The sequence below is a fragment of the Rhinolophus ferrumequinum genome, chromosome 8 (assembly GCF_004115265.2).
Source record: "Rhinolophus ferrumequinum isolate MPI-CBG mRhiFer1 chromosome 8, mRhiFer1_v1.p, whole genome shotgun sequence".
NCBI lineage: Eukaryota > Metazoa > Chordata > Mammalia > Chiroptera > Rhinolophidae > Rhinolophus > Rhinolophus ferrumequinum.
Genome location: NC_046291.1, coordinates 10,324,329 through 10,348,862, shown reverse-complemented (window position 1 = coordinate 10,348,862; position 24,534 = coordinate 10,324,329). Strand labels below are relative to the sequence as shown.

The window sequence follows — 24,534 nt, the reverse complement described above, 5'->3', positions numbered from 1 at the left end:
TAGAATGTAACCGTACAAAACTCATACTTCATGAAACAAATATCTGAACTACATGTTAAACGTCGATGCGTCTTTTCAGGCGCTCAATCACGATACACTCTTCCAGCCAAGAAATCTAGGAAGCTGACTAAATTTGAAAACTATTTTTAATAAGGAAGGGACATGAACCAAAAGCACCCTTGGGTTGTAAGGGTGCAAGGAGAGTGGTGAGACTTAACCCACCACAAAACTTAGGTTGGAAAGAAATTCATAGTAACAACTGCACTTCCATATATATTCTTTCATCTGATCCTCAGAACAACACTGTAATAGAGACTGGGAAATGTTACCACCTCCAATTTAATGGACCAGAAAATAGGTCCAAGAATGATGGATCCAGAAAGTGGCAAAATCAGACATAAAATTCACATCTTCTCTTTTCTTTCCATGCTGGTTCTAATCTATCATTTGATCTTTCATGTATTAATAGTCAGCCTTGCCTTGCATTACAATATATAGAAAATAAATACTATACGCACATATACACAATAGATAAACCAGTGGAACGAGTGATAGTACACAGTATTTCTCTTAGTTGAGCAAATACTACTGAGTGTAGGAAATGAGAGAATCTTATCAAAACAGAAAAAAATGATGCTAGTAAATTCTCTTTTCCCACCCCCCACATTGATATTTTTTTTTTTTAATTTTAATCCTCTTATAGAAGCTGAATACAAGAAATGAAATCTTGGATCAGGAAAGCACAACCAAAAGCTAAAGCTTATCATACTGATAAGAATACTTCTACAGGAAGCAATAAATTACTATGGCTTCCTGTTTTAACTATTCTTATCCGTAGGACACCATTTGTGTTTTTTTTAACCGCAGAACTTCACATTTAGGACACTTCCCAAAATAGAATCGTCTGATCTTCAGCTGTCAGCTGAACTTGTTTTATAAATAGCCCAGCATATGTACTCTGGAGGGTTACTAACACTCTAAATGCAAATATAGTCCAGTCACCCCCATTCCTTTTAGACTTAGAGGACAACCTGAAATGTGCAAAATCAAGCAGCCCCAGAAATTCTATGGAGGATACCGTAAATATCTCTGGCCCATGACCTCAAGGAACTCAGTTTGGATACTTCTGGAAATTTCGAAATTAAGGCCATTAGCAGATATATATTTCTATTTTTAATATATGGTTCACAAAAGAATGTACAATTTGTTTTAGGTCAATTAATTTTTAAACAGTTCTAAAAACAACTCTAATCCAGAGATTCATTTTGGTGAAAAAGTTTTGTATAAAGAAACCCGTGGGTCCTGTATTTTAAACAACTTTTCCGGAGGCCTTCATAGTCAGCAAGTACAAACAAACTGATTATAAGGGAATGTGTCTGAAAAATTACACATGTAACCCAAGGTTAACTATATGGAGAAAACACACATACAGAAGTATAAAAGACGCCTAGAAGTAATCTCTATGATCTAGTATGTCAGGAATTCTATTGCCAGAATTATACAACAAGCTGAGACAACTTCAGAGAGAGAGGGGGGGAAAAAAATCAATGTCTGTGTTTTTAAAGAAAAAAACAAAACAGGACTACGTGGAATGGGACGATGGAGCGTAAGTGGCTTGGGATTTTATTATTTTTACTTTGTGTCCTGATAGTTGAACAAACCATCTGTGCCTTTTTGGCCCTCTTATCACTCCTTCTTCTGATTACCTGCCCCACAGCACGTCCGCCCCAGCGGGGGTAAGAGAGCTTTCGCCTTAGTCAACAGCAACCAGCCCAGAAGAGTAGACTTAAGGTGGATTACACTCTGTATGCAGCAAATGCTCAAAAAAATGTGTTGAGCGTTGAAAAACTGTATAAATATGATCTTCAAGCCCCTCTTAGCCAATTGCTAAGTAAGCTGCCTTTTTACACACCAAAGCTGATAAGCACGGATTCATCACAGAGTGGTCCTGTATAAGCTCAGGAATAAGACCCTCCAGTCCAGTAAGGAAAGCCTGTCTCCAGACTACAAATCCAGACAGGGACGGACGTTGTGGTTGTTTTGTGTGAATCATGCTATGCCCAGACCAGGCAAACGTGTCTGGCCAGTTCCAGATTCCCATTGGACGTCCAAATTGATGACAACTAAGCTCAAGTTAATTTGATTAACTTGATTCCCTGAGACCTGGGAATCAATTATGATAAAAAAAAAATGAAGATTTTATAATGTCTATAATGAGGCCAAATTATAAAGCAAGTAAAAAAAAAAAAAAGACTACCAGTAAAAGGTTTCAAATAACTCTGTTCAAAATATCCAAATACTTAGATCCTTCAAGGAAGAGAACTTAAGAAGGCTCTTATGATCACAGTGGCTCCAAGGTGATACAAAAATCTATAATGTCCTGCTGTCACTGAACAAATAAATACTAATGGAGATAAAAATGGGGAGAATGGGGAGAAATCCGGAAACAAATCTCCAGCAGTACCCTGGGTTGGTCTGAAACAGTCTACTACAGAATGTTGGCCAATTCTGGGCAGGAAGAAGATGTAGAACTCTTTATAGGTCTGGAAAGAACCACAAAATTGATTGAAGGTAAGAGAAAGCAGAACGAGGAGTAAAACTGGAAAATGGTTAATATTAGGGAAAATGAGAGCTGACTTCACAATGGTCTTCAAACATACATAGGGAAATATCCCATAAAAGCCAATGGGCTGTATAACCAAACTGTGGTGCATCCATACAAGGGAATATTACTCAGCAATAACGAGAAAAGAGCTATCAAGCCAAAAAAAAAAAAAAAAAAAAGACGCGGAGAATCTTAAGTGCATACTGATAAGTAAAAGAGTCCTCTCAGATATTAATTGCACATATTATATGATTCTAATATCTGACATTCTGAAAGAGGCAAAACTACTGAGATAAACAGATGAGTGGTTGCCAGAGATTGGGGAGAGGGAGGGAGGGTTGAACAGGCAAGCACAGGGGATTTTTAGGGCAGTGAAACTATTTTACATGATAGAGCATTGGTAAATATACCTTAAGCATTTGTCCAAGATCCACAGAACTTTGTAAAGAGTAAAACTTAATGTATACAAAAATTTTTAAAAATCACTTAAGAGGTCAGTTACCCCAGGTGGAATGCAGAATGTGACAGAAGAATCTAAATGTATTACAAATACATGAAAAAAACCTCACTGCAAGGGGTGGAGGAATAAGGTGCTGACTTAAGTAACTTTGGAAATGAGGAGAATCTATAAGACTAAAGGAAAAGGAAACCAACCTAAGCACTATATTCTAGTTGATAAAGTTGTTTCCTATAGGGACATGAGGTAACTATTCTGACAATGTTCTCTGTGTGTGTGTGTGTACCAGGGATGCCACAAAATGTATACACATTTGAAGAGATGTTATCTATGCTCAAAGAGTAATTTGCCACAATCAGAAGTGTCTGGACACTGATGTGTAACCACTTTGAGCACCTCTTATATTTGCAGAAGTCAAACATACTTGTATTCATCTTTTGTATTGGCACATATTGAGTATAAACAATTTTAATACAGTTTTTTCCTTTCTTAAAATGTATATACATTTTTTGGCACCCTCTGTGTGAATGTATATAAATATGCGTGTGTGAGTGTGTGTGTGTGTGTGTGGTGTGTGTGTACATTTATATTATATATGGATGAAGGAGACGGTGACAGGCAGTTTCTCACTGTTGTGGCAGTGACAGAAAAGCAAGGCAAGGAGCTACAAATGATCCATATGAAAATTGATTAGAGTTAGGGGACATCCGTATGACTCATGCTTAGCTTAGTGAACAGCTAGTCACACAGAAATATTTATGCATATGTCCTATACATATGGGTTAGAAAAAACAACACATATTCTCCTGCTCTGGAAGCCGCGAGGGCAAAAAATGATCCCCCAGTTAGCACACAACACAGTCCCCTGTGAACGGAACCAGGATCTCCTTGGAGAACCAGATGACTGATTCTAGGACTGGGACAGGACATAAATCAGATATCCTGGAGCATCTTGCAACTTCAGAAAGTAAGGGAAATTCCTTTAAAAAAAAAAAAAAAAACCTACTGAGTTAAAATGAGTGATAAAAGAAGTTTAGGTAATATCATATATTCACATATTCTGCTCTCTAAATGGTTTTTAAACACACCTTTAAATCTCTTGGCCACTTTAGAGAACCCCAAACTATAAACTGTATTTGATGAATTACTGTTTTTTATTAAAAAGTTGATGATTGCAAAATTCTTTCAGAGGAAATTGACTCTGTAATTAAAATTTCAGCAATGAATATATATTATATTTGAAACCCAGAAGGTCATACTCCGATTAATTAGCATTGTCAAGTCACTTATGAAATATTTCACGTTTATGGCTATTTTCTTCTAAGAATTTCTGTTTAAATACATTTCCAGTCTTATTTCCTCTTTAGCAAACCAATTAGAAACAGCACCAAGGTTGTTGTGATTTCCTGTCTTCTGCACTTTTAAATACATCCATTGTGTTCCAGCTTTAATTTGTTTTTAGAATCTTACTGTGCCTTCCAGTAGATTTTTGATTAGAGAAATATAAATATTCTGATAAAAATATAATATATATCCTCATTTAAAAAAAATGTCACTACTACTAAAATCAGAATAAGGGAAATGCTCTCACTTGAGAATAACAGATTAAGTTAGCTATGAAGGAATTTCCTTACCATAAAAGCTGTTAAGCACTAGAAAAAGTTACCTCAAATTGTGAGATATCCTCTTGTGATGTATGGATTTAACAGGAATACGCCTGAAAATCTTTACTAGTAAAATACATAGTAATATCAATATTATAGCTTTTTAAAAGAATAGTTTCAAGATATTGCTCTTTCCTCTCAAATGTTTTGTATAAAAAATAACTGTAGAAAAAAGTAAACATATTAAATACTTTTCTAACAAAAACTTCAAACAAAATTTCAGAAAAGAAGCCTTAGTATATACACATTACCAGTTTTGTATAATAGTATCAGAAAGAAAACTCTTAACACCCAGTGAAAACTACTAATCCAACACTACAACATAAGCTATGTTTATGACACCAACACACACACGTGGCCCAGTACACTGTGGCCAGTCTTAATCTTTCCCAGGGCTTCCCAGAGATATCCTGTAACTCCTCACACCTTTCCCTAGCCTTCCCCTGTTCCAGATCTTGCCTTTCGTGTAAGGCAATCTCTCCCAAGTAGGTGCCCATCCACTTCAACTCTTACTTCCTTCTCTTTCACATCCTGCCTATTACATCAGAAAAATCTGACTTTGCTTCATTTGTTAGTGACAAGGTAACCTCAATCATGACTGATAAGCTACGGTATGAGGAGTGTTAACCGATATACCTACATCAGGCAAAAGAATGGCATGAGTCGTAAGGTGCAACTACATGTACAAATCTATGTTGTCAACTCCTCAAGTCCATAAAAGAGGCCAGAAGTCTTTGATGCTTCTCTCAGTGGGTCTCATTTGTCCCCTGGGGAAGCTGGTCCTTTACAGTCGTCTCACTCAACCTATCCTCAAGAAAGGAAGCTCTGCCATGGTCTAGATCTGTTTTCTTTACAATTGCAACTCAAGAATGTAATGAGGGGCTGGACCTGCGGCTCAGGTGATTGGAGCTCCATGCTCCTAACTCCGAAGGCTGCCGGTTCGATTCCCACATGGGCCAGTGGGCTCTCAACCACGAGGTTGCCAGTTCAACTCCTTGACTCCCACGAGGAATGGTGGGCAGCGCCCCCTGCGACTAAGATTGAACACGGCACCTTGAGCTGAGCAGCCGCTGAGCTCCCCGATGGCTCCGTTGGTTGGAGCACATCGTCTCAGCCACATGGTTGCCGGTTTCGACTCCTGCAAGGGGTGGTGGGCTGCGCCCCCTGCAACTAGCAACGGCAACTGGACCTGGAGCTGAGCTGCGTCCTCCACAACTAAGACTGAAAGGACAACATCTTGACTTAGAAAAAAGTCCTGGAAGTATACACTGTTCCCCAATAAAGCCCTGTTCCCCTTCCCCAATAAAAATCTTAAAAAAAAAAAAAAAAGAATGTAATGAATATGCCTGGAATTCAGTAGAATGCACTAACTCCGTGTTGGCATGAACTAACCAGAACAGTCTCTCAATGTCTGGTCTCCAAACATTTGCGTCTTCAGCAATTCTCCACCATTATCTTCATGATTAGTTATAATTTCTTCAAATTTCCAGGTTCAATAATTACAACAGCTTAATTAGGGAATGAATGGGAAAATTTAAGACAATAAGTACCAACCAACTGTCAGGCCGTGGTAATGTAGTTAAGAAAAACTCTGTCCTCCTGAACAAAATAGGATTCTGGTCTACAGATAAAGGAGGTGCTGGCACATTTCCCATACTTTGGTTTAAAAACATATGGTCCCACATTCATTCCCTCAGTATCTACAACAAATAGTATCTACCAAATGCCAGACTCATTGCAGTAAGCATTTGAACCTAGTCAACCATACTTGCAGAGAGAAACAGCCTCCTAGCTCAATACCAGACACATATCTATTGGAAAGCAGCATAAATGTCCCGTTTTAGAAAGTATCACAAATGTCAAATGACTATGCAGGGCCAAGAAAACTGAAGTCCTATTTAAAATAAAGCAGAACACATTTATATTACAGATCGTGGAGAGCAGTAGGGTTTTATATTAAGGTATGACAAATGTTTTGCTCTACGTAAAATTGCTTGGATCCTAAAGTTTTAGCTTGCTACTCGCAATTGCAAGCAATGTTTAAAAAGAACTGCTATATTCGCTGATAAACTAGAATACACATTCTATTACTTTGGTCATCAGACTAGCCCAGCCTCAATCAAGTATGAAAACAGAATGCTGGGGGAAAGTTTCATATCTTAGCAATTAGGTTCAATTTCCTAGACCGAGGTACCTTTTTAGTAGAGTAGCTAACAAGTGCCACACTGGAAAAATGGACTCGTTTAAATTTAATTCCTTTTCCCAGACCTTACCTACAGTTTAGCAGAGGGGCTAATTAACAACAATAAACCCAAGAGAAAGAAAAGGAAAGAGCATAGGGACAAATTAAAAGGGGCTTCTACAAATCACATACTTAATAACTGGCCTCTTTTTGAAAATAGAGGTAACTATGATACAATAATTATTTTTCAAATAATTTTCTCATTGCTTTTGATATCTTTAAACCTCAGTACAAATACTACGCTATGACCTAGATCAGTAAGCTACAATTAACATCAGAAGAACTCTATCAGTGGAATAAAAGTTGATGAACTACTGTTGAAAGCAGAGAAATAAATCTTGTCAAAACAAAGCAAAGTTTCTGTCAATCTTTACAAGAACACTTTGGGGGAACAGAGGAAGTATACAAGAATTTCAGACACAGGGATGATGCAATTGTAATTAAGTTTACCCAAGTTTTCACATCCAGTCGTTTCAGATTGCAAGGACTCCTGTAATTTTGTTTGATTATTTTTAATATGTTGTTAAGTCTGAATTTGATTTTTAAAAGAGCTGGCAAATGAAAAGATTTGAGGTACTGAAAAATATATCCATAGTATTGTTGTTACTTGAGATTTTTCTAAAGCCACCCTCTCCCCTGATCCAAGAACCCTCTCCTGAACTATTAATAAACAAGTTTTCAATCCAGCAAGCATTTTATGAGCACCCCCTCAGATACTGGAGTCATGAAATGAATAGTGAGCCTACTCTCAAATAGCTCACAATTTTTAGTAGGAAAGAGTGCCATGAAACCAGTAACCAGAGCAAGGACTGGGGTTTCCATCATCTTTCAGGAAGGGGTAAGCTTTCTGAAAGAAAGGAATGAGGCAGGGTGCTCCGGTACATGTGAGCCCTGCAAACAGAATAATCTAAACGTATTGATTTTACATTGCAAATGCAATTTTACTAACTTACAGTGCACATCCATTCTGAACACTTGAAAGCTAAGAACTCTTTAGCTATCTTCCTAAATACCTCCTGCCACTATTTTAAAAAATAATATTCCCCAAGGTCCCCCTACCCCCCATAAAAGCCTGAACTTTCCTTATCTAGTGAAAAACAATAAATCATCTCAGTTGGAGCAGGGAGGGAGCAGTGGAACTGTGGAATTGGGCTTTATTCTTAGAGAAGAGACGTTCATTGAAAATCCACCTAAAAGTAGTCAGTGAATTAGATCGAACTGGGTGGCATGGGTTTTGTTGTGTACTTGATAATGCAAAGACGCTTTTCAAGAGCCCATCTAACACAGCCTGGTGGGACGCGGGCTTTGAAGACACAATGACTTTCCTCCAGTGAGTTTCAGGCGGGAGGCAAAAAGCACCAGCCATTCACTGTTCCGTCTTGAGCCACATTCTTCACCCAGTTCAAAGGCCTGAGAAACAACACGCCTCACACTTTCTGAAGTTCGTCCCTTGTAGGGACTTGTGAGGGACCAAACGCTTGGGCTGCAAAATATTCTTGAAAGACCTAGTTTTAGGAATATAACACTTTTTATTGGGCTGTAGTTTCCATCCCCGAACCCTCCGTTCCAGCTATACACACACACACACACACACACACACACACACACAAAGTTTAGGCAAAAGAGAAAGTTTTAATTATAATCCCAACGACTTCCAGGCTTACTAGTGGAAGTAAAATATTTTCAGAAATTAAGTCATTACCCATTCTTTAAACAAATGCAATATTTATATTCCTTAATCTAACCAGAGGGGATGGGATCAGCTTTTGAAAGGAAGTTATTGTTTAGCTGTGGTTCAAAGAGGGCCCTGGAATTGGGAAGAGGGGGCAGGCGGAGAAAGCGAATAAAAATACACCACTCAGCCAGCCCCTCTAAACACGTTAGGGATCCCCCCCCTCCCTCCCCACCCACTATGACATTTTTATACGGTGCCCATGTTGTTTTGTTCTGTAACCTCAGGAACATTTAAGGCATTCAAGATTCTGGTAAAAGAAAATGTAAATACTGCCCGGTAGGAGATCTGGGGCAAAGAGTAACCAAAGTACTGCCTTGGCTTTGATTGGGATGTTTCCAACCATTTCCATTTGCTTTCCAATAATTAGCAACTCTGTATTACCAAGATCTGGATTTGTGCTCAGGCGGGGAAAACCTCTTTCAAACCACTGAAAAGTCTTTGACTCCATTTTGGCCACTGCTCCCAATCTCACCCTACAAAAAGGTCAAGTTCTCAGCCAGTCCAGCTTGTTGTATAAGTGGGAAAAGGGCGGTCTTTGTGAAGGGGAACAGGACAGCACACCATGCCTCTTGGTCTGGGTTCCCTCTGGTACCACACTTATCTCCAAGCCTGTGTGAGCCACCTGGGATGTTAGAAAGTGTCACCCTCTAGTCTAGGACAAATAGCATAAATACTGTCACCATTACAAATACAAACAACAGCCTCGGGTACTAGAAACCTCACTCGCATTTTTCTGTTTTTCTTAGAGGTGGGCTTCCAGCCCTCCCTCATCCAAGAGGCATTCTCAAGAGAGACTTCTAACTCTTCACAAAGATGCCATCCCAAGGCCCAAATCTCACCTGACCCAAGGCATGTGCAATATTAAAATATTTGTTTCCCCTTCACAAACCTGAATGACAGAACTACATTATTTACTATTTTCTCAAATCATGTCCTGCCTCCACATTTTCAGTGGCTCCTCGTTATTCTACTTCTTAACAGCCTGTTCTTCATACCACATTTCACAGTAGCACAACTCTTTTGTTTATTTTGCCTTCTCTGCCTCCTATAAGCACCCGGAGGACAGGGACGCCCATTTCCGTCTCCAGTGCACGGCTCCAAGAATCAACTCAATGAAGACTTATTGGGGGAACATAGGCGTTCATGTTTTCCAAAGAAAAATGAAGAGGAAAAAAGTGATACCACCCTAAAAGGAATGAGATCACTGATATTTCACCCCAAGCTTAGAATATTCATTATAAACATCTAAGAATAATTTTATTCTAAGCGTTCAATATGCAACTGATAGGCGACTGTTAATGAACCGTGTTTATAAATACACGTCTGTATTGTATAAATCAGGAAAAAAATGGCTTCTCCCATCAAGTAGAATCTAATTTTCTACCCCATGAAACTGGGCATGGCTTTGTGACTTGCTTTGGGCAACGGGATAGTAGCAAATGTGCTGTAAGCAGAGACTTGAAAAGTACTTGTGCATGTTTGCCTTCTCTTGCTGCTGGGAGCTCGTCCAACACCACATGAAGTTCAGGTTAGCCTACCGGGGACAGCAAGCACCAACTGACAAGCAGCAGAATTCACCAGACACGCGAGTGACGCCATCTTAGACCAGCCCTCAGCCAACCCTCCCTCCAGTGACTGCGACCACAGAAGCTACCCCACCAAGGTGAGACAGGAGAACTAACTGCCCAGCTGAACCCAGCCCAAATCAACAACCGCCACAACTGTGACCTAACAAGTGATCCGTTTTGGGATGATTTGTTACACATCAAAGCTAAATGACACATACATCTAAGAAGCTAAATAGTGTCATATATTAAATTCTTTGACAGCTTTTTGAAAAGGTCCTTCATATTAATGAATTTCGTTCCTCCTTACTCTAGATGATTTGGAAGAAAATTAATACTATCGCTTTTAGCACATTCTTATTGATAGGTCACCAAAAACGATAAAATATTGATAATTCTAATTTAAATGTTACCTGTTATCATATTCTTGAAAGCTTCTGTTTTGTCACAAGAGCTGCCCCTTTATTCGTACTTTTCCTGGACCACAACTAACAAACACATCAGGGCATCAGTCATAAATGTTTTTATACATTAGAAAGTTCCTCTTTGGTTCAAAGTAGAAATGATCTCAGTAAAAGACATATTTACCTTAGGAGACGTGATAGATTCTTTATGTTCCCCTCATTTTCTCCAAAGTATTAATAACTTTGAAGAAAATGAATGAGAGGAAATCACTAGGGTAAAGTAATTTATTTTATTACTATATGCAATATTAGGTCTAAAACAAACTGTTTCCAGAATTGGAAATGGTGAAAAACTATTCCAATAAAAAGCACTAATTCTTTTGAACTCTCAAAACTATGAAACATCAGTGTCCAGAAAGACTTCAAAAGGATCCTTAACCTTTATACTTAATCCTACTACACTATATTAAGAACTAGTTTTTCATTGGGGTGGGGGAGGACGAGGCGAGGAAGGGGGAGTCTGCCTATTACCATGAAGTGAACAGGGGAAGACAATGAAGTATCAAAGAGTTTCAATGGTAGTATTTAAAACTTAGACACCTTTTTTCCCAGGATCAGTTTGTACAAACACAACACTCAAAAGGGGCATGGAAAGGAAAGAGTACTTTTCCCTTTAACAAAGAAGCAGTGAGTCTGTTTTAAGAGGTATGTTGTGCGCTGTGTTCTGTCCATGAAGAAACTTGGGATCTGAGCATGTGCCGCCACGGAAGACTTTGAGCAGCGGGCATTTAACCAACTTTTTATTATTAAGCTTCAAAATTTACGAGAAGTTCATTTCTGGAAAGACAAACAAACAAACAAAAAAAAACAGGTGGCCTAGGAGAAGAGAATGGAGGCAACGACAGTGGGAGAGAGCCTTATTTTTCACTCTGTACTTTTAAAAAAACAAAACGTTTAACTACGTGAAACTTATGTCCATGTATGGCCCATACCAAAAAAACTAAACAAACAAACAAACAAAAATTGTGTGAATAGACTCAGCAAGCTATTATAAAACTTGGTGGTCTTAAATGCTTTTTCATGTTTCTGTAAGAAACTACTACAAACTTAAAAACAGATATGACCGCACATCATCAAAACAGAGAGAGAGAGAAAATGTGTGTGTACACTTAAGAGAGAGCAGTGACAAAATCTCAAAGGAGATTATACTTCCAGCCAGAAGCAAGCACAGGAACCAGAGGTCAGAGGGTTAGAGCCTTTCACTACTGAAAATAAAAACCACCCACCGAAAGGGGGGGATAAAAAAGTCCTTGAATAATAGAGCTTCTAAGACCAAAAGAAAAGACTTTACAATTTCTTTTGTAGCCCCCACCTTCACCCCATGCTTCCCAACGCTGACCAACCCATGACAAGTAATCGCTAAACTCCTGTACACCTAGACCCCTCTCCTGGCTGCTTCACTTGAACGGAAGATCCAAAGATATCTTTTTCTTGCTTTTTGCCAATACTATGTTTGCTAGCTGAATATCTGGAAACGGACCCCTCTCCCAAATGAGTCTCAACAGCCTTACAAACTGTTTTAGTTTGCCGGTTTGATTGTGAGGCAGGAAACTCTGGTTGGAATGATGGAGCAAAGCACAAAACGTTGAAGTAGATGGCACATTCACCCTGTACGGACATGACAAATGTTGACTCCCATGGATTGCATGTTCTGAATCTTGATTTAGCTGAATCCAGATCAATTGTGCCATGAGAAATTTGGTAAGTACTTGGATGAACTCCCCTCACTCCTGTTTTTTTCTACAAGTATCCAACCCCATCCTCTCTCAACAAAATATATGCTATTTGGAACACAATACTGTGTTTCCCTGAAAATAAGACCTAGCCAGACAATCAGCTCTAATGCGTCTTTTGGAGCAAAAATTAATATAAGTCCCGGTCTTCTTTTACTATAAGACCGGGTCTTATATAATATAATAATTAATATAATACCAGGTCTTATATTAATTTTTGCTTCAAAGGATGTATTAGAGCTGATTGTCTGCCTAGGTCTTATTTTCGGGGAAATATGGTAGGTGTTCGATGGTGTTTATTGAGAAAAGGGGAGAGAGGGGAGCAACAAGAAATAGGGGTTTAGGACCTGTTTGGCCAAGGTCGGGTCATCTATGTCGGAGCCAGGAAGTAGGTGGCCTCTAATATTGCATTGGAGATGCTGAAGTTCTGATTATTCTCACAGTCCCTAAAATTCAAGGGCTCCTATAGAGCCCTTCAAATAATTTTAAATGAACAGGGAAATGATCATTGGAGAATAGCAAGTGAATAATAGTTTGAAGACACAGTAATTAATGGAATATTGCAGAGACCTTCCACTAATGGTTATACTTTCGTAAACATCTTTTTTTTTTTAATTTTGCCTGTCTCACTTTGATCATAACCTTCTTAAAAGTAAGAATCATGACTTTCTCTACAAAATATGGTTTTCAAATATAGTGTCAAGTATAGTTTTCTCTTCAAATATAGACCCATATTTGAAGGGAAAAAAAGCATGCCTCCTTGATCCTTTCAACAAACCTAACACAGCTATCAACTTCTCAAGATTAAATGATTCTGTTCAGCAACGTGACTTAAATACGTGAAGGAGGATCAGAGAACTCACAGCAAAGTATATTTTCATCAACGGAATAAAAGGAGGGGAAAGTCTATCAGTCTTTTTCCCTTACTACAACTGGGGTTTCTCTGGTATCTTCTTCAAGCCAACCAATTAGCACCCAATGTACATGGGTTTGGCTCTAACTGGGCCAGACCAGGAGTAGAGGGGATGGTGGAAAGTGTGACCCAGAGTTGGGGGAGGGGGGGAACAGGACATGAAACAACAAGAGAAAAACAATGCATGTAACTCAGCTTACTCAATAAAACCTTCAGGGTAGGGATAATCCCATCACAAAAATCTCTTTTCCACATGAATATAGATATGATTAAAATTATAATCTGACCCACATATTCAATTCTACTGCCATCATTACTGAAAATGCAGAAAAGGAGTTGAAAAAGCAGCCTTTTCAACAGAAACACATCATTTTTAAAAGCTCTATTATTCAAAGATCAGTGACTCACTGAAGAAGCACAAATAACATTTATTCAAACCAAATTTAGTTTAACAAATAGGTTAAAGCAGAGCCTGCAGTAAGAATTTTATTAAAATGGAACATATTCCTTTGCCCATAGACGGCCGTACATTATACTTACCTAATCCATCTTTCCCCTTTTTCTGTGAATTAAGAATGGGAGAGATCATGTCCATAATGGAAGACAAGATTAGAAGTAAATAGATGATATTTACTAGCCTGTCATTTAAAAAAAGATTTACAATAACTTTTCTTGCCAACTATTTCATATTAGTTTGAAATTAATATGAAATTAGTATACTATTACACTATACTAATATTAAAATGTAATTTGGTTAAAATTCAGTGTGATGCCAACTTCTGAACATGTTTCAGTAACATTTTAAAAATTTTAAAAAGAGCTTTTAAAGTTTGCCACACAGCTATGGACTCATAAGGGAATGAAATAAATCAATTACCTAATAAATGTGGTAGAAAAGATATAGTATATTAAACACAAAAAAGTATTAGTAGGAAAAAAGTGATAGAACCTTTAGTATGCAACTGACTTCAAACTAAATTCACAAGAAGCAGTTTGCCTTGAATACAATTTTTAGTAACTCTGTAACATGAGAAAATAATTGAGGAAATGGCTTTCTTTAAAACAAAGCAAAACAAAACCTTAACATTGTGAAGTGTTCCATTATCCTAAAATTACCAACCCACCAAACTAAAAAGAAGCATTCATATCCTATCCAGCTAAGAAATATATCTGATTATAGCAGGAGGACTGGAAAAGATAAGTCAATGAAGCTCTGAATGAAAGAGTCAATAGACTATTCTAGTGATTTATGAAATCCACATGAAGATATCCAAAGGGTTGGAACTTCTGAGTACATCAGCAACTCGACAGCCACGAGAACACTGGGTCAACAAATCAGTGTAAGCTCAACTGCCTAATCAAAAATCCTAAAGCACAAAAAAGCTGGACAACACTCATTTTGCCAGCAAGAGAAACTCTGAGCTAACAGAGAAAATGAAAACTAAACAAAAAATTGTGGAAGACTTCCTACAGTCCCTAATTGGCCTCTCAGATTTCCTTTCCATTCACTCAAATGGCTACCTCACTGAAGGATTTCGGGATGATACAAATGAGAAACATTATTCATAAGCAGACTACCAGTTCAAGAAGGGGTGATTTCCAACAGAATGAACAGAATAATGTCATAGAAACAAACTGGTTGAAGCTTGACCTGTATTATAGGGTGGGTGAGATGCTTCCAACAGTTGCCCTTAGGACGCAGCAGGTGACTTGCATGACCACACACACTTAATTGTAATAAAAGGAGAGGGTGGAGCCTAATCCAGTCTAGAGAAGGTTCCAAAAATTTAGACTGGTGCAGTCAGGAGGGTTTGTCTTAAGGTCTGTTAAAACCTGAAAAATGTCCCCTCCAAACAAGAAAGGTTAAATGTAGTATTTAATCAACCCCTAAAGAGTGTCTGATCCAAAAGCGAGAAGAGGACAAAACAGAATTTTCTAATGTACTTCACACTATGAACCCATCAGCAGCTTCCTCAGAAAGAATCCTCATTACAACTGACCCATTAAAGAAAACCAGTCATTTTCTCCAAAATATTCCTATGTTTAGAGCTGCAAAGGAGGCCATTGTAATTTAGAACAAAACTCTCAAGTTACTGATGAGGAAATAGGTCCAGAGAACTTAAGTGACTTGCCCAAGGTCACTCCGCGAGTGAAGGGCACTGTTACAACACAAGATCTCTGGCTCCCAGGACCTGCTTTTTCCATTGCATCAGTCAAGATAGCATAAAGCTATTTTCCAGTAATTTTGATAAACCAAAAAAAAGGGGGGGCATGAACTTTTGAATTCCAAGTCCCTACAGTACAGCAATATTGGAAACAGTATTTATTTGGGGCAATCAGATAAATGACTACAAATACAGAATTTTTTATGGCTTTATTTTTTAATATAAAAAGCCACCTAAACAATGGCAGAAATAAGACTGTTAGATCTTATTTAACAGATCTAACTCAATGTTTTCTGGAACAACAGAGAAACTCTTCCACATCTCAGAAGCAGTATTAGGGCTAGCATTTACACCAGGGCATTGCTTCTTCCTTACATTTTTACTTATGATGTTTCTATCCGCACCTAAGGAAAAATGCTGCCTTTGGGGCTTATGATTCAAGGATACTGGCCAGCGAGAAACGCTTATTTGAGAGGGATGAGGTGGGGGGGAGGAGAAAAGTATTTCTCTTATTTTCCATATTTATTTTAGAAAAGACAAACCTGAACAAATTTTCCATCACATACAGTAATGCATCTCACATAATTTTGGTTATATGAGCGAGCAGGACACAAATCTAGCAGTCTTTCAAAATCAGTTTGCCCAGCCCGCCCTGATGGGCTTTCACTTGAGCTGTCACTGGTCAAAAAAACAAATCTATTTTTGAGAGCTCAAAAAGGCCTTTCCTCCGACCTCAGAAAGGAACCCTACCCAAGCCCTTGCAGTGAATCTCTCTATTCTCACGATTTGCAAGCATTATGCCACGTTTTCATTTCACAGTAAGCTCCCTTGGGCCTAGAAGGGTCAGTTTTTGTTGAACTTATCTAGCTCCCTGCTTTACAAACTGTAGGCACTCCATATAGCATTGACCCTAATGCAATTTCAAAGCCAAATGAGGTTTTTTTCCGATGATCCCCAAACAGTGCCAGCCACAGCACATGTATTTCCATGTCGGGATCTTTTCCCCCTCCTGCCTCCCATTAGCAAGGGGTGTAAATGTGAGAATCTTAACCTAGTCAATCCTACAACCACGTGCTGTAGCTTCCTCATGCTCCGGGAATTTTAAGACAGGAAGATGAAGAAACAGAGCACGTAGTAAACCGTAGTAAGGAGAGGAGGGAAACAAAATGGGGCACGTCACATGGTCACGGCCTGGATTTTTCTCAATTAAAAATAAGAGGAAGTGTGGGTTTCCGGCCTCTGTCAGTGGGCTGGTTGGACTTTCTCATTCTTAAGATTCTGGTCCATGCACGAATAAGGCTGAGTGCAGAACATCCTCTGGGAGGGGGTGGGAGGGATTCAAGTTTGGCTCAGTCCTGACCGCCCCAGAGGGAAAGGGTGGAGGGAGAGGGGTGGAAGAAGGCAGCCCGGAACGCCAGGCCCACGGCCACTGCCGGACCCCAGACCAAAGCCAGAGTATGCCAATGCCCCCATCCCAACCACCCCCACCCGAGGCCCCGCCGCCCCCTCCCGCCCCCCCAAGCTAGGCTGATACTCGCGCTGATTGGTTCTGGCGGGGGCCAATCAGCGCCAGTCCGCCCCGCCTGCCCAGAGCCAGTCTCCGCACCGTGCTGACCCAGGGGCTGGGGCTCACCCACCACCCGTGCAGGGGATGGGCCCAGCCACCTCAATGTCCTCAGGCCACCTGGGAAGGGCGGGTGGGAGACTTCAGAGGGCAGCCTCAGACTTGATGCAGAATCCCCAACCCCCAGCAAAAGGGGGCTAGGAGGGAGGGGGAAACCAAGTGCCAAAAAAATAGGGAGGAATGCAGGAAGCGGAGATGACCCGGGAAACGGGGAAGTGCCAGAGCCCAGAGGGTTTGCGCCAGACAAAAAGGCCACACAGTGAGGGGAAAAGGAGGGAGAGGGAGGGAGAGATGGGAGGTAGTCCTGGAGGTATGGAATCCTTGAACACAACAAGGAAATAATAGAGTGAAAGGAAGAGAAATGCACACCACCACTACCACCACCCTTTTAGGGGACTTAACAAAAATGACGAGCAAAAAAAAAAAAAAAAACCACCTAAAAAGGATGACTTGGGTCTGTGTCTTTGCCAAAGTCGGCTCTATCTGCCCAGCTGCAGTTTCAAAACAAAAAAATATGAGGTAAAGGCTGATTAAAGGTAGCTGGGCTGCTGTGTCCTTTTTGCTCTCCTTGGGCTCTCAATTTACTCTGCAGAGAGTAGGTAGGCCACAAGTACTGCGAAATTCTGAAATGGAGCAAAAAAATGGGCAATGCCAGGAACACAGAATAAGAGGTGGGAAACAAAGGGAATGAGAGGGGGAATACTGGAGAAGCAGTGTAGCAGGTCCGAACCAAGTTGGAAGAGACACACAGTGACCCCAGAAACAGAAAAGGTGGATGGACAGGAGGTGAAGCAAAGGGCAGCTGACCTAGATGCCTCACAAATGTTCTCCTTTAAGACACAGCGGGGAAAATATTAGGCAAATGGAGATGTTTACAATGAGGGACTAGGAGAAAGCCCACACTGCATCGCTCATAGTCCCTCACTGCCTTTCCTGTTTCAGGTTTCACCTGAGACGTGGGAAAGCAAGGCAAAGAAAGCAACTGCTGAGGAAGTTAGGAAAACGATGTTTTCACAAACCAACATGCTCCTTGCTAGTATAGTTGTGTGCCTCAGATTGGTTTGATTTCTTTTTGTTTCATATGATAACTGACTATCAAATCACATCTTTAAGCTAAACCGGGCAAAGGAAAGCAAGCAGAATGCAGGGTGTAAATGTGAACTGAGTAGCATTTAGTGCCTCATTTAAAAACACACACAACCCCTTCATCTCTCTCTATTTACATCTTATAAATAAACATTGTAGAAATTTCTGGCATGGTGCTGTTAAAGCATAGTCTGCTACTCCATGATTATTAGGGATATAATTATTCCAGAATATTATATTTTCCCTAAGAAAGCTAAGAATAGAAGATTGTTTTGTTTTGGTTGGTTTGTTTTTAATGTATCCTGCACATAAGGAGGATTTTAAGCCCTTTTTAAAAACAAAAACTCAATTTGGTCATCTATTTTCTTCAGAGCAAATATTATTTATTCTACTCTATAAAAAGAAATGTGTTCAAATTAAGAAAGCAGGTGAGGAAAACTTATTGTTTCTTAGTTTCTTCCTTCATCTCCTTTAAAACCAAAATGTAAGTTCTGCTGGGGTTTTTCCTTCAAATTCTCATTATTTTATACGTGAAAGACTGAATCACAAATGACTAAAGTGTTCAAGGGCTTCACATTCCCCAAACATCATTGAAATAACCAAAATTTTTACTGTTCATGTTGATAAACACAATTAAATCTCTTCTAGGGAAACACGAAAATAAATGCTGAATACCGATCAAATAAATGCTTCTTATAATACATCCTACCACCTAAAATCTTAGTTTGTTCATATACCTATATCCTGTTCTACAAAATAGAGAATGATATGGATCAAATATTGGAAACTGTTAGAATCAAGGAGGCTGTGACCACATAATAAATACCTATCAATAGGAACCCAATGCATAAATTAATTTCTGATGAATGGATATATATTAAGAAGAATAATGCTTTTAAAAGCTCATTCTGTGAAGCATATATAAAGAGAATATCACAAGACAGTTTGTCAAAATAAAGTGTTTCCAAACGCTAGAAAGTTCTGCATTGCCAACTCATCACATTATTTGCAAACTATACTCTTCTTGTCTTCCCACAATTATGACCACCAGAAAATAGGCTCAACAGAATGATGGGCAGGCTATTTTCCTATTACAAATATTTTTCATTTTTAATACAGCCTTAACCACAGAAGAGCTAAAGCCAATTTTCAACATTTACTGGGACGTCTACTCTTGAACTTAACGGCAAACAATAAATATCCTAAAAGTAAAGAGTACAAGGTTTAGCCCTTCACGTTCAATGCAAAACAAAACAAAACCCCTTCATTTCCCTAACTTAACAGTCCATCTTTCAGCATAAAAATGTTAAGTAATTTTACAGAAGATGCACAGTAGCCCCTAAATGATCTGCAGAGATGTCTCCGTGCTGGCCCTTGCAAGAACAGACAACTGTGAGGCAGACACACGGGGGTGAATTTCCATACTCCTAACTAATAATGGGTCCCAGATGCATGCAGACTTCACTGCATAGCCCGTATAAAAGCGGCCATGCCTGTGAGGTGGTAGGTCGGTGCCTGAGTATTTCCTAAGTCCTGGTTCAGGAACAAAAAGAAAGCATCCCCCATAATTACTTTTGAGAGAGTCATAGGTAGACAGGTGTTTCTCTCTCTAAACATGTAAGCCTAGAAAAGCTTACTCTTGAATCATTTTAAGGGAATGTGAATAAAAATTGATGTTTCCTACTGCTATTTATGTAGCCTTCGTACTGTGAAATCACAGAAACGATTTACCAAGAGCAACCTAAGAGCTCCGAGAAATTATCTTAAATGAAGGTTTTAGCTGCTGCTTTAGCAAATATTTTTTGTAGAAGAACAGTCCCTTCCAGGGAGTGACCTAAGTATATAGTCAAAAGTAAACTTCAATAAAGAGGTCAAGGTTCTTATATAAGAACTTCACAAACATCGGAACTGGGATTATAGATATTTTGAAACGACTACAGTGTGTACTTCACTTGGAAACCTGCAGCAGTCCTCCAGTGTGGCTGCTCCTACAGGTTGATTTGACTATCAGCCAGGTGTCACTGGGGTGAGCATCTGTATGCCCTGACCTCCCCACCTCCTCTGAAGGCACTCCCTAAAGCAGCAGTAGGGAAGAGAGGGAAGGGGCAGAGGCAAAGAGGAAGAGGATTCAAGCCCAAGGTTAAAAGCAGTTTGTCCTCTGACTTTGTCACCATGAAACGCACCTGCTGTGATGTCCAGTTGAGCTACTGGAGATCCTCTGGCTGCTTCTGGAAACTGATGCTGGCATAGGCGCTTAAATCCTCATTGGAATGGCTGGTGGAGCTGCTCTCACCGCTGCCCAGAGGCTGATGAGGAGGCGGGGGCGGGGGCGGCTGCAGTTGAGGGGGGCGCTCCTGAGGGCGCTGTTTGAAGTCCTTGACCAAATCCAGATCTATGTAGTTGAGACCGTTCTCCAAGCCCCCAGCAGCCCCACACACTTGCCCTGGCTCCTTGGGGGCTCCCCCGAGCTCCCCAGGCCTCAGCCACACGTTCTCAAAGGAAGCAGAGCTGTGGCGTTTCACATCCTCCGTGCTGCTGCTGCCACCACTGCTGCCCCCCATTGCAGCTCCCACTCCGAAGGGCACTGTGTTGCCCGCCCGGGTGGCACTCGGTGTGGAAGAGAAGGTCTCGGAGCTATGCCTCCTCCGGCACCCTTGCGGGTCTGCACGGATCACTTTGGCACTCTGGTTGCAGCTGGGGCTGAGGTTCACCCTGGTGAAGGCGCTCATGCCCCCAGGTCCCTGTGCGCCCCCCAGCAGGGAAGAGCGGGCTACCAGCTCCCCTGTTCCTTGAGGTGTGGTGGGGGAAGCAGAGGCTGCTGAGGATGAGGACGGAGCAGCCGCTGTGGCCCCAGGAAGGCTCGCCTCCTCCACAATGCCCGTCCGAATGTCAGCATAGCTGACAGGGGCAACTGGAGAGGTGTCCACATAGCTCTGACGGGGACAACCCATCTGCATGGTCATGTAGTCACCACGGCTGCTAGGCACTGCCCGGGTAGGCCTGCACACGCCAGCAGTCCCCGGAGGTGCAGGGCCCCCCCTGCCAGCCTGGACCCCAGGGCTCTCTTGCCAGGTGGCCCTCCGGCCTGGCCCCAGGTCCATGTTCATGTACTCTTCCGTGCCAGTCTCTTCCTCTCTGGGAGCTGGCTGGAGCTGGGACGGACACCTGACAGAAGGTGAGCTGTGGGATGCCATTGGGCCAGACAAGTAGCCCGGCTGATCACTCCCAAATTCGATATTCACATATTCCCCTGGGCTCTTGGGCTCCGGAGGGTGCAGCAGGGCTGGCTGCTGCTGCTGCTGCTCTCGGGCCCGAGGTAAGGTGCTGGCCTTCGGGTCCCCCAGGGACAACCTTGTGGGCCGAGCCAGGCGGCTGTTGGTCTGTGCAGCTGTGTCCACCTTTCGAGGCAGATGAGGCTGCAGGACCTGATGGTGGAGATGATGCGGGAGGCTGGGCTCGGGCCTCGCCCCACAGTATCCCCCGCCCAGGCTGTCGCTGCTGGTGGAGGAAGAGGAATCTTCTGCTGCTGCAGCATAGAGAAGGCGACCAGAGCTGGAGGAAAGGCGGAGGTGCTGGTGCCGGGCAGTCTCCTCCAGCTCCCCGGGGCGCTGCGTGTGCTTAAAGGACCTTGGCAATGAGTAGTAGGAGAGAACTGGCTTGTGCTGGGGGTCCTCGGGGCCGTAGTAGCAGTCGGAGGGGCTGCTGGTATTGGAGTCCCCCACTGGCGACATGTTCATGTAGTCACCTGTACAGGACAAGAGCTTGCTACCACCGCTCTCCACGGGTAGTTTGGGGTGTGGCAGGATGTGAGAGTGGTGGCCCCCGACCCCATTTGTCCATAGCTTCCCATAAGTACTCCCAGAAGGGGCAGCACTGCTGCTGCTGGGCCCACCGCCAATGTCAGGGGAGCAGCTGCCGCTTGGGGACATCATCATGTAGCCATTGGGGTCCACTCTCTGGGGATGGCGTCTGATGGGGTTGATGATCTGCTGTGGGGCAGACACACTCTTGGGGCTCATGGGCATGTAGTCCCCACTGCCTTTTCGGCTGCCGGGCACTGGAGCCACCCCTGGGGACATGGGCATGTAGCCATCATCCGTGTGGAGGGTGGAGGTATCTGGGCGACTGTGGCCTCCACGACGCTCCAAGGGGTGCATTTCCAGACCCTCCTCAGGGTAGGACTGGGTGGGCACGAAGGCAGAGTGCCGGTAGCCGGGCAGTCGGCCTCCACTGCCACCTCCTGGTGGGTAGGCAGGCATCATCTCTGTATATTCCTCAATGGAAGCCACGGAGGACTGGGAGGGGGTCTTCTGGTGGGAAATGGTGGGGGAGGTGCCAGCAGAGTGAGTCCGCTTTCGGAACCGATTATCCAGATCTGCAGCACTGGCTGTTTCATCCCCAGCCAGGGCTGGGCTGGTACCCAAGCCAGCTCCTGTGATGTAGCGGTGGCCATTGCCACCCCGAGGCAAAATGTAGTGACCATTGGGAGCGGTGAGGGTGGAGGACCCCTTGCCTCCCATGCAGATGTAGTTGCTCAGCTCCTCCTCTCCGCGGGCCGGTGGGGTGTGGCCCAGGGAATCCGGGGTGACACTGCGGAAGGAACTTCGGAAATCGCAGGGACTGGAACCATACTCATCGGAAGAGATGAAACCGCCATCGCTGGGGGAACCAGACACAGAAGCACTAGATCTCCGAGGGAAGAGACAGTCAGAGGTGGAGCCGTGGCCACTGGTGCTGCTAGATGACAGACTGACAGGGCTAGTGGCTGAAGGTGAGCAGCGCGAAGAAGGCATAGGAATGGAGCGGCTGTGGTTGAGTGGGGGGTGCAGCCGGGAGCTGCCCCGATGCCGATGGGCGTGGGTCCTGTTGGTACTAGGACTCACAGGACTGCCGTCCACCGAAGCCGGGCGGGACATGGTGCCTTCACCGTCGCTGGAGGCACGGACACGGAAGGAGCCCTGCTTCCCGCCCACCATGCTAGCTGGAGAAGTGGCAGTGATGCTCTCGGTGCGTGAGCGGCGGGTCAGCCCCACCTGGCTGGGTGGGGGGTTGTTAAGATGGTGCCTGCGCAGGGGGACACTGATGGGGTTGGAACAGTTGGAAGAGGACTGGCTCTTGCTGCGAGGGCGGAACTCATCGCTCATGGCCCGCATGGCCTCCAGGATTGTCTCGTGCATGTTCTGGGCCACCACCGAGTCATCCACCTGCATCCAGAACTCTCCGGGTCCCGTCACTGCGGAACGGCCCACTTCGATGAAGAAGAAGTTCTCCGAGTGGCCACAGCGCCGGATGTTCATCAGCTGCAGTACCACAGCCGCTGCCTCTGAGTTCAGCTTCACAAAGCTGATGGTCTTGCTGGTCAGGCAGAGGCGGTAGATGCCAATCAGATTCTTTGTCTGACCCAGGCCCTTGGGTTTCAGGATCACCTGCCAGACCTCCTTGAACGCGGGTCCTGGGGGCACATCCCCGTAGCTCAAATCCTCCCCAGCCTCCCCAAGGCCAGAACTGCCGCTGCAGCTGCCCCCGCCGCCTCCCACGCCAAGGGCCGAGGCCCCGTCGTGGTGGCCCTTGGCACGGTTGTGCAGCTGCAGGAGGGCCTGGTACCAGCTGTCCTGCTCTGCTTCGCTGTCTGCCGCGATGGCAAAGTGCTCGTCCCGAGTGTAGAGGGCTACCAGGTGCTTGTTCTTGGAGTCCGCCCGCTTGTTGATGTTGAAGCAGCTCTCCAGGGGGATCGAACGTTTGGGGGCGCTCGACTTGTGCCGCCACTTCTTCTCGTTCTCGTAATACTCGAGGCGCGCCGGGCCCCCCGCCTCGCTGGCCGCCCGCAGCACGAAGAAGCGCTTGTGCATGCTCTTGGGTTTGCGCAGGTAGCCCACCTTGCGCACGTCCGAGAAGCCGTCGGTCTCCGGAGGACTCGCCATGCTGCCGCCGCCACCGCCGGCGAGCAGAGGGAGACGCAGAAAAACCACCGGGTGGGGGGCGGAGGCTCCTCGCCGCGGCCCCGCGCATACAAACAGGGCTGGAGGCGGCAGAAACCCCGACTACGAAATCCACGCCGCCCCCCCGCGCGGGGGAGGGGCGGCCGCAGCAGGACGCAGGGGCTGCGCCAAGGAGATAGCCCGGGACCGGAGTTTACGGGCGTTTCATGCCCGTGGGGGGAGGCAGTGCGTCCGGCGGGAGTGCAGCCCAGATCCGAGAGCCAAGTCTCCTCTCAACCACCACGGCCGGGAAGGGGCGTAGATGCATCTCTCGCCGCCCGGGCTGGAGTCCCGCGCACGTTG

At 43.4% G+C, this 24,534-nt stretch overlaps 1 protein-coding gene across 1 annotated transcript in view; it reads right to left on the bottom strand.

Moving 5' to 3' along the window:
• IRS1 (insulin receptor substrate 1) overlaps positions 1-24,302 on the bottom strand; it is a 54,355-nt gene extending 30,053 nt beyond the window's left edge. The window contains exon 1 of the mRNA XM_033112204.1: positions 20,437-24,302. Coding sequence (XP_032968095.1) covers positions 20,458-24,174 — 3,717 coding nt within the window. The 5' untranslated portion in view covers positions 24,175-24,302 and the 3' untranslated portion in view covers positions 20,437-20,457. The remainder of the gene's footprint in view (positions 1-20,436) is intronic.
• Between the last annotated feature and the right edge of the window lie 232 nt (positions 24,303-24,534).